At 39.2% G+C, this 17,473-nt stretch overlaps 1 protein-coding gene across 1 annotated transcript in view; it reads right to left on the bottom strand.

Moving 5' to 3' along the window:
- noc3l (NOC3-like DNA replication regulator) overlaps window positions 1–386 on the bottom strand; it is a 33,851-nt gene extending 33,465 nt beyond the window's left edge. Inside the window, exon 1 of the mRNA XM_039772080.1 lies at window positions 216–386. Coding sequence (XP_039628014.1) covers window positions 216–224 — 9 coding nt within the window. The 5' untranslated portion in view covers window positions 225–386. The remainder of the gene's footprint in view (window positions 1–215) is intronic.
- Window positions 387–17,473: the final 17,087 nt, after the last annotated feature.

The raw sequence follows: 17,473 nt of genomic DNA, 5'->3' as shown, positions 1-17,473 counted from the left end.
CCCTGAACAGATCCGCTCATGAAATTATTTAAGCACAAGACATATGGTATCTACCTGGCATGGCTGAAGTTGACAAAATTTTAAATAAAATATAAAAGTTACTAAAAACGTTTATAATCTGTTAAAATATATTTTTAATCATTTCGTCACTTTGGGGAACACGGTACAGGAAATAACTGTGAAAAATAAACCGGCCGAAATGTAAAAGCACTTACCGGACCCATTTTACGTGAAACGCTGCAGCGTGAACCAAACTGGGAGCGTATATACCTTTAAAACGCTACCTAGTCTAACTATACTGTAGCTCTAAAAACACGTGGAATCTGCTTCCAACAATTTAGAAAGTACAATACTCGTGGAGAGTAAAAACACTCGCTCGAAATTGTGTAGTTCGCCACCCAGTGCTGTGGAGGAATATTGTATTGTCGAGCATCTGCAACGCCATGACGTCGAGCAGTGACATACAAGCTACTGCGCTTGCGCGAATCTGTGACTTAAAACGCAGCATTCTTGTAATATTTCTTTAGTACTAGAAGTTAATGACTGGGTATCTCGTAAAGGCACTGAGATCACAATGTTAAAGTTTCTTTAATTCCGCCACATACTAAAGTTAAACGTGCAAATAACACCATCCATCTGGTATGAAGGAATATTAAATAAATAAATAAGAATGTGAAATGTGACAATAAATTAAAGTAACATCATGAAATCTTGATATATATAATAAAATGTGCTACAGAATATATTTTATTGCTAACTTCTTTCAGTATTTATTTTTTGGGTAACGCCGTACATAATATAAAATACAATTTAAAATGAAAACTGTCAAATTACTTGTCATAGTTGGGAGGTTGGTCTCTAGCGAAAACTGTTTTTTTGATTACTAAATAGTCTGTGAATTGGACGTAAATCTCCAGCCATCAAGTGCCACATTTACAAACGACACTTCAGCTGCAGCTTCCTAATGATGGATTCGGAGCTTCAAGAATGAAACTGTTCGCTCCGCACACTAATTCAGTGCAAAGTTTTCTTGCATTTATTTCGGACTCGCTTATGTCACAACATACAGGATTCCCGAGTGAAGTAAAGCGGAACGCCCACTGAGCAGCAGGGGCGAGGCTATAAGGGGCGACGGGTTAGCCCCCACCCCCAATTTAAAATCCAGGACCCTGGCTAATGTTTTTATTATGTCAATTGACAATTATTTCAGTCGCTCCCCGGACCAAGCTGAACGATCGTCAATGAACATTTCATGGCTTATATTTTTGGTTGTGTGAAATGTCACTTAAAGAAAGAAACGAAAAAATAATACATGAAGGCGGCAGCAAACATGTGACACGTGTATTTTTCTATACTCACATTTCACAGTATCTTGATTTAGTTACGTATTAATTTATTTTATCCAAACTATTACCATGCCCATCGAATCCAAATCCCAGTCAGGCTGAAATGAAGAAACGTCCCCAAATAGAAGAGCGGCAGATGTAAGGGTGGCATTGCACTTCGTAGTCTTATTCGGCTAAAGGCGCGCAGTGGGCCAGGGGAGTGTAACGGCTGGGAAACAGAGAGATCGCGCCACCTTCATAGCGACAGTGACACGGATCTGTGCTCAGCTCGAGTATTACACACTGTGGCACCACCGATGCATTAAGTGTTTGTTCACAGCGAGCCCGAGCCGCCCGTTAAGTGGGAGGCGCACGGACACTTGGAGACACTTGGACGCGAACGTCACATTCCCTTCCTAGACACTGGCAGCCTAATCAGACTCAATGCATTAACAAAAAAACAACCATACATGGAAATCTAATAGGGATGCAACAAAACGAGAAATATTGGATCGTTTTTGAAAAGTTCATGTTAAAGCTAACCGCTTTGGATGCCATGTTGCCTAAAGCCTTCCACATCATAGCATTTACATAGCTGATTCAGTGTTCAGCACACACCTCCGGTCTGACGTAAAACAAATGTCATAACCTGCTCATACTACTGTACTGAGAAGTAGTTGTGCTTGTAAGCTGTCTTAGCATGGCTTTTACTTTAAAAATAATATTGCCTAAAATATCTCTTTACTGCCGTTTGATTCTGGTCTTGTGCTCACTGTGGCTGGCACTTGTGTGGCATTTTTCTGCAGCCCCCTTTAATCCTTCATTTCAAGTGTCATATTAAGAGCTCTGCTGAGTGGGCACTTCCAAGGTTCATTGCTGATTTACACCCACATTGTGCCAGGTAGACACTAACTCACTACAAGCCTGTTTCTATGATGCCTTTTACTATGGTCTTGTACAAAGCATGAGCTATGATTTTAATATTGTAGCATGATAATGTGATTGTAATTTAGGCTCACATTACCAATTTTTTAATGTTAGAGGCTGATACAAGGAAAATAAGAGTCCTGGGTTCAAATCCTTGCCCAGATGTGCAAATGAAGTTAATTGAGGACTATAAATGAGTATGTGAGGTGCCCTTCAGTGAACCAGTGCCTCATTCAGAGATGGCACCTATTTTGCAATCCGTATTTCCAGTATAAACACCATCTCCCTGCAACACAGAAATGGACCAATAGGTGTTAATGAAAACATAAATGTTCTACTTTAAGTGAGAGCTGCTACTAAAAGCCATTTCTCCAACTTCAAGTGCTACCTGCTGTGCTTTACTGTGCAGTACCAGTTCTTGATTATCGCGTTACTCTTTATTCCTCAATTGTACGCTGCCTGTCACTTTACAGTCATCATGACATAGTGGTTAGTCCTGCTGCCTCATACCTTCAGGAGCCCACAGTCAGATCCAGGCCTGGACACTTGGCCGGTGCCCACGTGGGGTTTTGTGTGAGTCCTCTGTGTTTCATCTTGCATCCATTGGGAACGTCAGGCCGATCACATGTTATTTCACTGCTGTCTTCGAATAAGGAAGTGTGCCCACCATGCAGCTGGGTCACCTCCAACGCTCTGGCCTTGCTCTTCTGAAAAAATGATGTAATTTGTCTTGTACATTTATCTTGGGCTGTACTTCTTCACGTACCCTCCGCTCTGTACACATTAACACCCTTCAAGTTCCCAGAACTAAGCTCAGCAGCATGGGTGACAGGACCTTTTCTTCTGTGGCGCCGAGACTGTGGAACGCCGTCCCGGATTACCTGCGAGCCTCACAGTCGATTGACGTTTTTAAACGAGATTTAAAAACTTATCTTTTAAGGAAGATATTTTATTATTGAAGTATTTTTTTTAGGTCTTTTTGTTTTATTTATTTTACTCTGTAGCACTTTTTGAGATTTATATAAAGTGCAGTATAAATAAAATTTATTTTTATGATTATATTGCAAACTTGCTACCCACGAATTTGTTTTTTAAGCTAAAAAACCAAAACTGCTAATGTAAGAACAAATTTAAAATTAAACTGGTTTGATTCCATTTTCTTTAAAAGTATGACATTAGAACAGTCAAAGGCAAACTTTTGAGTTGTCGCACACTAAGTCCAAAATGTTTCTTTTGCGGCGCAGCTGAGGGACTGCCCATTAATACAGTCGTGACGACACAATCTATGGACAATCGCCAATAAAAACAGTTAATTTTACAAGTTTGAAAGACATTTTATTAATAAATGAATCAAAGGATAAATCTTAAATTTAATTAATGTGAACATTGAGATTGTTTTTCAGCACATATGAGATTGATGCGAGGATCAATTTTCGAAAGGCAGACGCGCATTTCCTTGTCGATCATTTGAAGTCTCTCACGTTTCCTAGACTTCATTTCCGTAAGTGTTCCGTTATCTGTTTTTCCAACATAAAATATATATTTTGAAACATTATCTTTTTAATCAACCAAAAGTTCAAAAACACTAGCAGTTTTAAATATTTTACAAAAGTTTTCGCGGCGCACCGGTTGCCCGACAATGCATTAGAACAATCTAGTTGAGAACAATCCATTCAGCCCAACAAAGCTCGCCAGTCCTATCCACTCAATTCTAAACTAACATCAAGTCAAGTTTTGAAAGTCCTACTGTCTTCCACACGGCTTGGCAGCTTATTCCATATGTCTATGGTTCTGCGTGTAAAGAAAAACTTCCTATGTTTGTGTGAAATTTACCCTTAAAGTTTCAACTGTGTCTTTGTGTCCTTGATAAACCCATTTTAAAAGGACAGTCTTGACCCACTGTACGAATTCCTTTCATTAATTTAAATACTACAGTCGTGTCTCCTCCTAATTGCATTTTGCTTGATCTGTAAAGGCTCAGCTCTTAATTGTTCTTCATAATTCATCCCCTGTAGACCTGGAATCAGCCTAGTCGCTCTTCTCTGGACCTTTTCTATCGCTGCTATGTCCTTTTTGTAGCCTGGAGACCAAAGCTGCACACAGTACTCCAGATGAGACCTCACCAGTGTTATAAAGCTTCAGCATAACCTCCTTGGACTTGTCCTCCACACATCATGTTATGTAACCTAACATCCTGTTTGCCTTCTTAATGGTTTCTGAACACTGTCGGGAAGTCAATAGCTTCGAGTCCACTATGACTCCTAAATCCTTCTCATAAGGTGTACCTTTGATTTTTCAGACCGCCCATTGTGTATTCCAATCTAATGTTTCAACTTCTACATGTAATACTTTACATTTACTGACATTAAATTTCATCTGCCCAAGCCAGTATGCTGTCCAAGTACTTCTGTAATCATTTAACAAATTCCAAATTACCTGCCAATCCTCTTTGCTCGATATCTGTAAACTTAACCAGCTTGTTACTTCTATTCCTACCCTAATCAGTATTAAAAATGGCAGCATACCTAGCACTGCGCCAACAGTCAGTCAGTTCTGATAGAGTTCCTCACACCATCACCCTTTTCTTACTGTATTTCAGCCAACTCTGTTCCCATTGACACACAACACCCTGAACTCCCACTTCTTTTAATTTAATGCCCGACCTCACATGTAACACCTTATCAAATGCTTTCTGCAGCCAAGGATGAATATCATATGCTAAACTTTGATCATACCCTTTTATTGCTTCCTCATTGAGTTCCAGCATGTTAATAAAACACAACCACAGTCTTCTAAACCCATGCTGAATGTTTATTAAAACTCCTGTCCTTGCCACATGCTGCTAAATCTTATCCTTAACAGGTCCTTCCATTAATTTAAATCTGATGCATGTTAGGCTTACGGGCCTATAGTTGGTTGGATCTGTCCAGTCAACATTTTTATATGACAGGACAATATTTGCCATTTTCCAGTCCTTCGGAGGGATAGAAGAAGAGCAATAACGGTTAGTGCCAACATAACTATACGCTCCGTATCTGTATTACTTGGCAATACTATGAAATCTATATGAAACAATGTACTACCTTAACCTGAGACTACAAAATATCAAAAAAAAAGTTCAGAAGCAGTATGTCTATGACATATGCATTTGCAAAGAGTGGTCTGGATACTCAAAGAAACCCAGGGTTGTGTGAATCCTAATACTCAGAACTATTCCATTTGTAGTGTCAGATGCAATATCTTATTCTCTCTTATCTAATATTAAAGTGATTTTGATTAATATCTAAGTACCTAATGTAGATCATAGAGCTTTCTCCCAAAATGTATTTCCATCTATCCCTAACGTGAGCACTTACAAAATTATAATGGAAGGAGATATTACTTGGGTTTTTAATCCAGACCTGGAAGGTTCTTCAGCTACAATGGCGATAACATCTAATACTACAAAGATAATTACACAGTTTGTACCGGATCGTATCTTATCAGACCCAGGGAGGTTTTTAAATCCAAACATAACAGCATACTCCATCTCACCCATACATCACAGTTACTCAAGAACTGATTATTTCCTCATAGACGATATTTTTTTGCCCACTATCAAATCTTTCAAGTACAACACTATTGTTATCTCTGCCCATGCCCCTCTGATCATGGAGGTTAAATAACTGCCTCCTACACACTCATCTTGTAGCTGCCGTCTTAACCCCCTGTCATTTGGTGACGAGAATTGTACAGCAAATTATTTTCTCAAGACAAATGCATCCTCAGTGGTCTCAGCAGGTACACTCTGGGAAATTCTGAAGGTATTTTTAAGAGGGCAGATTATTTCATATCTTTCTCATAAAAATAAATTGGAAACCAAGAAGGCATCCTGCGTTTATCAGAGAAATTAACAGAATAGATCTAGAATACGCCAGGTCTCCAAGTGAGACACTTTATAGGAAAAAGAGAGGTTTTCCAACCTCAATTTCACCTCTTGACTACTAAAGAAACAGAACAGCTTATCTTTAAATCACAACATCATTATTATGAACATGGAGAAAAGGCCAATAAGATCTTAGTCCAACAAATCCACAAGCAGAAAGTTTGTAATGCAATTAACACACAGACAGATAAAATCATAGACCATAAAAATATAACTGACACATCTTGAGAGTACCATAATTCCTTATATTTTGCTAACTCTAAAGAAGATAAGATACAATCTAATGAGTTCATCGACTCATTACAGATACAATAGCTAGATACTCCTAGAGAGACAAACCTCTGGCACTTCCAGAATTACTAGATGCTATAAACTAACTTCAAAGTGAGGAAGCAGCTGGCCCTGATGGCTATCCAGTGGATTTTTATAAAATAAATAAATAAATGTTCAAATAAGTTAGCTCCAATATTATTAGCAACATTTGTATTAGCTAAAGATAACACAATTCTACAAACTACAAGCATTAATTACCATCTTTCCTAAGAAAAATAAGGACTTATTACAATGTGCATCATACAGACCAATCTCTCTTCTGAATAACAACGTTAAGATACGCTCCAAAGATATAGCCAGAAGGACTGAGAAAGTGCTTTCTTCTGCAATATCACAAGACCAAACCGGATTTATTAAAGGCAGATATTTAACTTCAAACCTTCTATGTTTTTTTAATATAATACTTGTACATTCACCCATTAAATTTAACACCCCAGAAATCTAGTTTATAGATGTAGAAAAAGCATTTCATATGGCTGAATAGGACTACCTATTCATCAAATTACATAAATATGGGTTTGGCCCAAATATATGTGCATGGATCAAACTACTGTATACCAGTTCAGAAGCTTCAGTCTGCATTAACAATATTATTTCTGACTACTTCAAACTAGAATGCGGTAGACCAGGATGCCCCCTGTCACCACTGCTATTTGCAATCACCATTGTGCCATTGGCTGTTCACTTTCAAAATGCATCACAGATAACGGGTATTTGAGTGAAGGACTTGAACAGAAAATATTATATTCAGATGATAGGGTACTGTATATATCAGACCCACACAATTCTGTGCCTGCAGCGTTAACTGCACTATTTCAAAAGATATCTGGATTCAAAATCAAGTTGAATAAAAGTGTGCTTTGCCCGGCGAATTCTGTAGCACACAACAGCAGAATGGACACCTTCCCATTTATCTTAGTGGATCCAGTGCATCCAGAAAGTATTGACAGCACATCAGTTTTTCCACATTTTGTTATGTTACAGCCTTATTCCAAAATGGATTAAATTCATTTTTTTCCTCAGAATTCAACACACAACACCCCATAATGACAACATGAAAAAAGTTTACTTGAGATTTTTGCAAATTTATTAAAAATAAGAAAAAATTAAGAAAGCACATGTACATAAGTATTCACAGCCTTTGCCATAAAGCTCAAAATTGAGCTCAGGTGCATCCTGTTTCCCCTGATCATCCTTGAGATGTTTCTGCAGCTTAATTGGAGTCCACCTGTGGTAAATTCAGTTGATTGGACACGATTTGGAAAGGCACACACCTGTCTATAGAAGGTCCCACAGTTGACAGTTCATGTCAGAGCACAAACCAAGCATGAAGTCAAAGGAATTGTCTGTCGACCTCCGAGACAGCATTGTCTTGAGGCACAAATCTGGGGAAGGTTACAGAAAAATTTCTGCTGCTTTGAAGGTCCCAATGAGCAGAGTGGCCTCCATCGTCTGTAAGTGGAAGAAGTTTGGAACCACCAGGACTCTTCCTGGAGCTGGCCGGCCATCTAAACTGAGCGATTGGGGGAGAAGGGCCTTAGTCAGGGAGTTGACCAAGAACCCGATCGTCACTCTGTCAGAGCTCCAGAGGTCCTCTGTGGAGAGAGGAGAACCTTCCAGAAGGCCAACCATCTCTGCAGCAATCCACCAATCAGGCCTGTATGGTAGAGTGGCCAGACAGAAGACACTCCTTCGTTAAAGGCACATGGCAGCCCGCCCGGAGTTTGCCAAAAGGCACCTGAAGGACTCTCAGACCATGAGAAACAAAATTCTCTGGTCTGATGAAGCAAAGATTGAACTCTTTGGTGTGAATGCCAGGCGTCACATTTGGAGGAAACCAGGCACCGCTCATCACAAGGCCAATACCATCCCTACAGTGAAGCATGATGGTGGCAGCATCATGCTGTGGGGATGTTTTTCAGCGACAGGAACTGGGAGACTAGTCAGGATAAAGGGAAAGATGACTGCAGCAATGTACAGAGACATCCTGGATGAAAACCTGCTCCAGAGCGATCTTGACCTCAGACTGGGGTGACGGTTCATCTTTCAGCAGGACAACGACCCTAAGCACACAGCCAAGATATCGAAGGAGTGGCTTCAGGACAACTCTGTGAATGTCCTTGAGTGGCCCAGCCTTGAATCCGATTGAACATCTCTGGAGAGATCTTAAAATGGCTGTGCACTGACGCTTCCCATCCAACCTGATAGAGCTTGAGAGGTGCTGCAAAGAGGAATGGGCGAAACTTGCCAAGGATAGGTGTGCCAAGCTTGTGGCATCATATTCAAAAAGACTTGAGGCTGTAATTGCTGCCAAAGGTGCATCGACAAAAGTATTGAGCAAAGGCTGTGAATACTTATGTACATGTGATTTCTCAGTTTTTTTATTTTTAATAAATTTGCAAAAACCTCAACCAAACTTTTTTCACGTTGTCATTATGGGGTGTTGTGTGTGGAATTCTGAGGAAAAAAATGAATTTAATCCATTTTGGAATAAGGCTGTAACATAACAAAATGTGGAAAAAGTGATGCGCTGTGAATACTTTCCGGATGCACTGTATATACGAGGTAAATATCACAAGTAAAAATAAAGCTCTTTTACAAGAAATGTTGCTGTCTGTTTGAGAAAACAAACAAGACATACATAGATGGTCCACCCTCCATCTTACTTTAGTAGGGACAAATAACACTCTCAAGATGAATATCCTCCAAAAGCTTATCTTCCTTTTTTAAAGAATTCCCATATACATTAACAAATACTTTTTTGTGAAATTAGATTCAATCATAACATTTATTTGGAATATGAAACATCCATGAATCCAAAGGGTGACTCCACAATGACCTAAATCAGAAGGCGGCATGGCTCTATCTGACTTCCAATTTTATTACTAGACAGCAAACATACAATCAATAAAAACCTGGACTTTGAAACAAATAGATGAACACACACTAGCTTGGTCCGCAATAGAAATGAAATCCTGCAATACTTCTCTGTATTCCTTGCTTTTTATACCAGTAAATGCAAGGTATCGTCAATGTGCTAACAACCCAATTGTCGTTCATTCACTCAGAACATGGAACCAATGTTGGAAACACTTCACATTAGAGAATATCTTATCTGTGGCACCTCTAAATGATAACCACCTTTTTCCACCCTCTTCAACTTACACAGTTTTTAATGTTTGGAAAATGTATGGGATTAAACCATTTAGAGATTTGTATATAATGTCTTTGCATCCTACGAATAATTACACTCCAAATTTGGCTTCCCATCAACACAATTTTTCCACTATCTCCAAATTAGAAACTTTGCTAGATGAAAGCTGCTCAATTTTCCTCACCTCTCACCTATTTCTATTGTAGAAGAAATATTGATCAGTCTCAGACGATAAAACCATTTTAAAGTTCCTTAAGGCCAAAGCAGCTCACCAGTCTTATCCATTTGTTTCCTCCAAGAAAACATCAAGTCGAGTTTTGAAAGTCCCTAACGTCTTACTATCTACCACACTACTTGGTAGCTTATTCCAAGTGTCTATCGTTCTTTGTGTAAAGAAAAACTTCCTAATGTTTGTGCGGAATTTACCCTCAACAAGTTTCCAACTTTGTCTCCGTGTTCTTGATGAACTCATTTTAAAATACAAGTCTCGATCCACTGTACTAATTCCCTTCATAATTTTAAACACTTCAATCATGTCACCTCTTAATCTTCTTTTGCTTAAACTGTAAAGGCTCAGCTCTTTTAATCTTTCCTCATAATTCAACCCCTGTAGACCTGGAATCAGCCTAGTCGCTCTTCTCTGGACCTTTTTTAGCGCTGCTATGTCCTTTTTGTAGCCTGGAGACCAAAACTGCACACAGTACTCAAGATGAGGCCTCACCAGTGCATTATAAAGGTTGAGCATAACCTCCTTGGACTTGTACTCCACAGATCGTGCTATATAACCTAACATTCTGTTAGCCTTCTTAATGGCTTCTGAACACTGTTGGGAAGTTGATAGCTTAGAGTCCACTATGACTCCTAAATCCTTCTCATAAGGTGTACTCTCGATTTTCGACCGCCCATTGTGTATTCAAACCTAATATTTTTACTTCCTATGTGTAATACTTTACATTTACTGACATTAAATTTCATCTGCCACAAATCTGCCCAAGCCTGTATGCTATCCAAGTCCTTCTGTAATGATATAACGGATTCCAAATTATCTGCTAATCCACCTATCTTGGTATCATCTGCAAACTTAACCAGCTTGTTACTTATATTCCTATCTAAATCATTTATATATATTAAAAATAGCAGCGGCCCTAGCACTGACCCCTGTGGAACACCACTCTTAACATCGGCCAGTTCTGATGAGGTTCCTCACACCATCACCCTCTGCTTCCTGTGTCTGAGCCAATTCTGCACCCATCTAAAAACATCACCCTGAATTCCCACTTCTTTTAACTTGATGCCCAACCTCTCATGTGGCACCTTATCAAATGCTTTCTGAAAGTCCAGATAAATAATATCATAAGCTCCACTTTGATCGTATCCTTTTGTTGCCTCCTCATAGAATTCCAACATGTTAGTAAAACACGACCTCCCTCTTCTGAACCCATGCTGACTGTTCAGAATAACTCCTGTCCTTGCCATGTGTTGCTCAATCTTATCCTTAATAATTCCTTCCATTAATTTTCCTGTGATGCTTGTTAAGCTTACTGGCCTATAGTTGCTTGGATCTGCCCTGTCACCCTTTTATATAATGGGATGATATTTGCCATTTTCCAGTCCTTTGGAATCTCTCCAGTGCACAGTGACTTCCTAAAAATATGTGTCAAGGGTTTATATATGTACTCACTAGCCTCCTTAAGAACACGAGGATAAATATTATCTGGGCCTGGTGATTTGTTTGATTTCATCTTATTTAATCTGAGCAGCACTTCTCCCTCTACAATTTCCAAATCCCTCAGTACCTCCTTAGTAGTTGTGTTTACCTCTGGCAGGTTATCCACTTGCTCACTTGTAAACACCTCAGAAAAATGTAAGTTTAGGGCATCTGCTATTTCATTGTCTGTATCTTTTAATTCCCTTTACTATTCCTGATGAACTTGACCTCCTCCTTAACTGTTCTTTTACTACTAAAATACTGAAAGAATCTCTTGGGGTCTTCTTTCGCCTTATCTGCTATATTCCTCTCCAACTGTCTTTTAGCCTCTCTGATATCCTTCTTAATGGTTGCCCTCATGTTCTCATACGCTATGATTCTCTTTGCAGTCATTAGTCTTATATGCCTTATACAGCAGTTTTTCCTTTGCAACTTCTTTTTAAATCTTTATTAATCCATGTGGAGTTTTTTAGTTTCCTATTACTTCCAAATTTAGGTATGTATCTGTCCTGCATTACATGTAAAACATTTTTAAACCTGTTCCACTGCTCCTCGACTGTCTCCACATTTAAAAGCTTATCCCAGTCTATCCTACTTAGACTTTGTCGCATCTGCTCAAAATTAGCCCTACTAAAGTTCAACTTAACAATTTTAGTCTTTGCATCTGTACTCTTACAAAATACTGAGAATTGTATTACATTATGGTCACTTGACCCTAGTGGTTCAATCACCTCTACACCCTCAATTCTATCCTGATTATTACAGAATACTAAATCCAGACAGGCTTCACCCCGTGTTGGTGCTTTAACATGTTACTTCTAAAAACTCCTGCTCTTGTGCTCCTACATCTGTAAGGTTATCCCAGTTAATATTTGGATAATTACCCCTGTAAACTTGCCTTTTTGATATTATTAAAAGATGTGTGTTGAAATTACTGTCTGAATTGGGTGGTCTATAACACACTCCTAAAATAAGACCTTTTTCCCTAATATTTTCCAGGCGAAGCCACATGTCCTCACTAAGATGGGGCTCATCATCCAACTGAAGATGACTTACATTTAAATCCTGTTTGGCATAAACAGCAACCCCACCTCCTTTTCTGTTCTGTCTATCCTTCCTAAAAAATGTGTATCCCTCTATGTTACACTTATCCCCATCTTTGTTATTTAGCCAGGTTTCCGTTATTGCTATAATATCATAATTATGCTCTGCTACATACAGTGGGTACGGAAAGTATTCAGACCCCCTTCAATTTTTCACTCTTTGTTATATTGCAGCCATTTCTGAAGCATGCTTCACTGTGGGGACTGTATTGGACAAGTGATGAGAAGTGCCTGGTTGTCTCCACACATACCGCTTAGAATTAAGGCCAAAAAGTTCTATCTTGGTCTCATCAGACCAGAGAATCTTATTTCTCACCATCTCAGAGTCCTTCAGGTGTCTTTTAGCAAACACCATGCGGGCTGTCATGTGTCTTGCCTCTCCTCAGTGTGTGGAGAGAACTAGGCACTGCTCATCACTTGTCCAATACAGTCCCCACAGTGAAGCATGGCGGTGGCAGCATCATGCTGTGGGGGTGTTTTTCCGCTGTAGGGACACGACGACTGGTTGCAATCGAGGGAAAGATGAATGCAGCCAAGTACAGGGATATCCTGGACAAAAACCTTCTCCAGAGTGCTAAGGACCTCAGACTGGGCTGAAGATTTACCTTCCAACAAGACAATGACCCTAACTAAGCACACAGCTAAAACAACGAAGGAGTGGCTTCACAACAACTCTGTGACTGTTCTTAAATGGCCCAGCCAGAGCCCTGATTTAAACCCAATTGAGCATCTCTGGAGAGACCTAAAAATGGCTGTCCACCAACGTTTACCATTCAACCTGACAGAACTGGAGAGGAGCTGCATGGAGGAATGGCAGAGGATCCCCAAATCCAGGTGTAAAAAACTTGTTGCATCTTTCCCAAGAAGACTCATGGCTATTTTAGCTCAAAAGGGTGCTGCTACTACAGTAAATACTGAGCAAAGAGTCTAAATACTTAGGACCATGTGATATTTCAGTTTTTCTTTTTTAATAAATCTGCAACAATTTCAAAAATTCTTTTTTTTGTCTGTCAATATGGGGTGCTGTGTGTACATTAATGAGGAAAAAAATGTATTTAAATAATTTTAGCAAATGGCTGCAACATAACAAAGAGTGAAAAATTGAAGGGGGTCTGAATACTTTCCGTGCCCACGATACAACTCCAACTCACTTACCTTATTTTTGATACTTCTAGCATTAAGGCAAGTTATTTTAAATGTGTTACTCCTTCTACATTTAAATGTTTGCTTAGAATTTACAATACTACTCTCACCTTCCCCTCACAATTGAATTTTCTGCATGCGGCGGAAGTGGTAAACATGTGCATGTAGACATACTGTAATTGATATCTCTCTGTACAGCCATTACTACTTATCATGCACATGTGAGAACCCGCTCCAGAGAACACCGTGACTGTTCACATACACAAGATATTAAGAACATCATTAAAACTTATTAAAATAAATAAAATCATTTTGGCAAGTAAATGTCAGTACTGCAATGCTAGTCTCTTTACATTAAACATCCAAATGTCTTTGAATTGCCATTATGTTCATGTCCTGAGTGACAGGGTTTGGGTCATCCATGCACAAGTCTTGGCCCATCTATGGTGACAGAAGCCATCCATGTTTCTGCACAAGTCATCACAATATGGCATCCTTTGTGGGGCTGTACAGCAGTGGGTCCAGCGACAAGTTCAAACACTGACATCTATCTACCTTCTTACTGAAACTGAGAAGCAAACCACAAGTTAACTAAATAAGTATTTTACAAAGTGTATTTATTAAACAAGAAACAAAGGGGATGCCTCAGGTGGAGGTTTATTTTGATGCTACATTCTCATTATCTCAGCAATGTGCAGAAGCAGTTAGAACTGCAAAAGAAATGTTACGTTGTATTGTAAAAACTGGTAAATATAAATCAAGGTGCATTATGCTTAGACTATATAATGCACAAGTGAGACCAATTAAACCTGTTTAATCTCGAGCAAAGGAGACGGCGTGGGAAAACCTAATTCAGGTTTTTAAATTTTGAAAAGCATCGATAGTGGATGCAACAGAATTCTTTCAACTAACTGGTAAATCACATACTCAAAAACATAAGAGGAAATTAATAGGACGTACATTTAAGGCAGAAGCCAGAAAGCACTTCTTTATTCAAAACGTTGTGGGAATCCAGGAAGCTACCAAGCCACAAGGGGGAAGCAAAAACCTTGACAGCCTGTAAGCAGGATCTGGATGAGACAGTAGGAAGAGAGTCTGATTTGTCAAACATCATACAGTCGCACTGAAATATCCAGAAAGTGTGCTGTGTCAGTGCACATCTACAAAAGGAAAAACAAAAAAGAAATGGGGAAAAATAGGTAGAGGCTACTTCCACATTGAAAAATAGAAAAGATGGTAAGATAGTACAGTTTTGGCAGTGTAGCTTTCATCAGTAGTGTGCCTGAAAAGGGTGTTGTGATGTGAAATTTTATATTCATGTTGATAAATATTTTTTATGTTTTTATTTGTAACTTTGGGAAAGCAATAGAATATTAGTGTTACATTAGTGAGAAGCATTCATGTTTATCCCCCCTTTTAGGAATGGGTCTCTTTGAATTTTACGATAGGGTTGTTGGTGGATGAAGTAAGTGCCTCAAACAAGTTTGGTGTTTCTCTGAAGTCTCTCAGTCAACCCCAAGCTTTACCTTAACAGATGGTTTGGAGGGCAGGTGTTAAGGTGTTTTATTCCCCCATTGGTCTGAAGTATGGCGGTTTGGAACTGGCTGGTATCAAAAGCCTTTAAGTACCATGACATCCTATTGGCTCTAGGGGTTGGACAGAAAACCTATCAATTTGCTCTCTCCCTCACTCTCTCTCTCTTACCACATGATGGAGCATCTCACACACCATGAACTGAAAAGGACAACACAATGAAGACCACAGCTCGGCAGCCATATTGAGACAGGCATGCGGCCTGTTCTGAAGAAAGCTGACCACAAATCATGTCTCAACTAGAGACATTTTAAGTAACTAACAAGTCTGTGTGCCGCCTGAGACTACACATCACCATTATCATCAGGTTGTATGGTTACCAATATTCAAATGTACTTTGCATATTATTGTTTCTGAATACCATCAATAATACATTGTACAAATTGTAACTTAACTCCTGCTTGTCTTTTACTACACCTAATTGCCTGAGGTTATAGATGTAGGAGGGAAGGTGTTGAGAACTCATATGGTACAATACCTTTTAAACAGTGGTAAGTCTGTGAGATTTGAGGCATTCTGACAAAGGCTACATATTAATAATACAAAAGGGGAAAGCACAGCAATGTATTACTCTACCAAGACAAAACAAAGGAAAAGGTGAAGAAAGGGGGAAACAAAAAGGAGTGAAAGACCAGTGATGCCAGAGTCAGGGAAAGAGCTTAGTTTGAAAGGTGTCTTTGTAACCCTGTTAAAGAAACAATCAGCAGGATCCACGTGTCTGATGATCCAGGGTTTCTCCCAGTTTCACCTTTGCAGATGGCTAGAAGAGATGCAGCAGTAAGATGTCCAATCTGGCAGGAGAGCTGTTGTGTAATATTACTTCTTCCAGAGGGACAATATGGTTACAGGTTTTGGTAAAATATTTCCTAAGTGACAGAGCTCCTTCAATCACCACAGGAGGTGCCAGAGAGGAAAAGTGACTATGTTGTGAAGTGAGACGAAGGACTAGACATTTTAGGAAGTTAGGCGGGTCACAGGAGGATTAGGAAAAATAATCCTGTGGAAGGATCACTCTGTAAAGTCAGAAAACATAATGCATTATGGAAAGGGGTTTCATTTCTGCTGCTCCTGTTTGTTGGTTTGGTTAAAGGCAATGTCCACAGTATGAGACGGATGTCTTCAGCAACATAACATACCATTACCCATTGTAGAAGCCAACAGCAAAGTCAGAGAACTGTAGAAAGGTGGCGGCGTATGGGACACCTGGGATGGAAGAACCTATAGAATAGGTAACTGTGTAAGTCATTTGGCTTGCAACAAACCACAATTTTATGTCTTTGAAAGTTCAAAGAAAGACTGATGCAGATGAAGACTAGAGTTGTAGTAAGTATTGCAAACCTGAGAAATGGATGGAAGCTGGTCAGTGGTACATGAATTCCTGAAGATGGCTTCTGTAACAAGAGGTAGCACCTTCATAGTCACCAACAGATCTTTAGTACATACCAGGTACAAAGCCTACGTTGGAATAAAAGTTGGAATAGCTTCGTCCCAATATGGCCCACAGTCCTTCTGATTAGTGTTATGAAAAGAGAAGGCACTGCGGTTATGTGCCAATTCTGAGTCTGCTAAGGGTGTGAGAGCAGGAGAATCTTAAACTTGATTAATACTGAAGACGTGTTTGAGGGCAATGAAGACTTCCTTGTGAGGAGTGACTGAATAAAGACAAGTAATGTCCATAGTAAAGAACTGAAAACTATCAAAGCAGCTGGTCAGCATCTGATAAATCTGGACAAACCTTTGACAAGTGGTCTCAATAATAAACAACATTTCCTCTGAAAGAGTACTGTAAAAGTGCGTAGTATGAACAAATGTAAAAATTAAAACTTTTTTGCTTACTAAAAGGAAGCTACAGCATATGTAATTATTGCACTATTAAGTAAGTTTAAAACAGATTCTATAATTTAACTGTGTCCGCAGCAAATCCTGAGAATCTTCCACATTAAATAAGTGAAGCTCTCAACACATCACGTAGTACAATTTGAAATAACAGCATTTCCATGCACCTATTTGCAAGTCCACTTACTTTGTGATAACTTTGCACATACACCCCCACGTGAGTAAGCTCTTATGGTGAGGAATTTCTTCTACAATACATGCATTTCATATAGTCCTAGTATTCTACTAAGAAAAAGCCAGTAGAGATGTTTGTAAGGATACACATGTAAAAGTATTGCCTTGTCCATGCCTTTTTATCAGAACTTGATTAACCTAATAAACGTAGAGAGAGAGATTAATAAGATCAATCAGTACAAAGCCCACTGA

The sequence above is a fragment of the Polypterus senegalus genome, chromosome 1 (assembly GCF_016835505.1).
Source record: "Polypterus senegalus isolate Bchr_013 chromosome 1, ASM1683550v1, whole genome shotgun sequence".
Taxonomy (NCBI): Eukaryota; Metazoa; Chordata; class Cladistia; order Polypteriformes; family Polypteridae; genus Polypterus; species Polypterus senegalus.
This window is presented reverse-complemented; position numbering and strand designations above follow the sequence as displayed.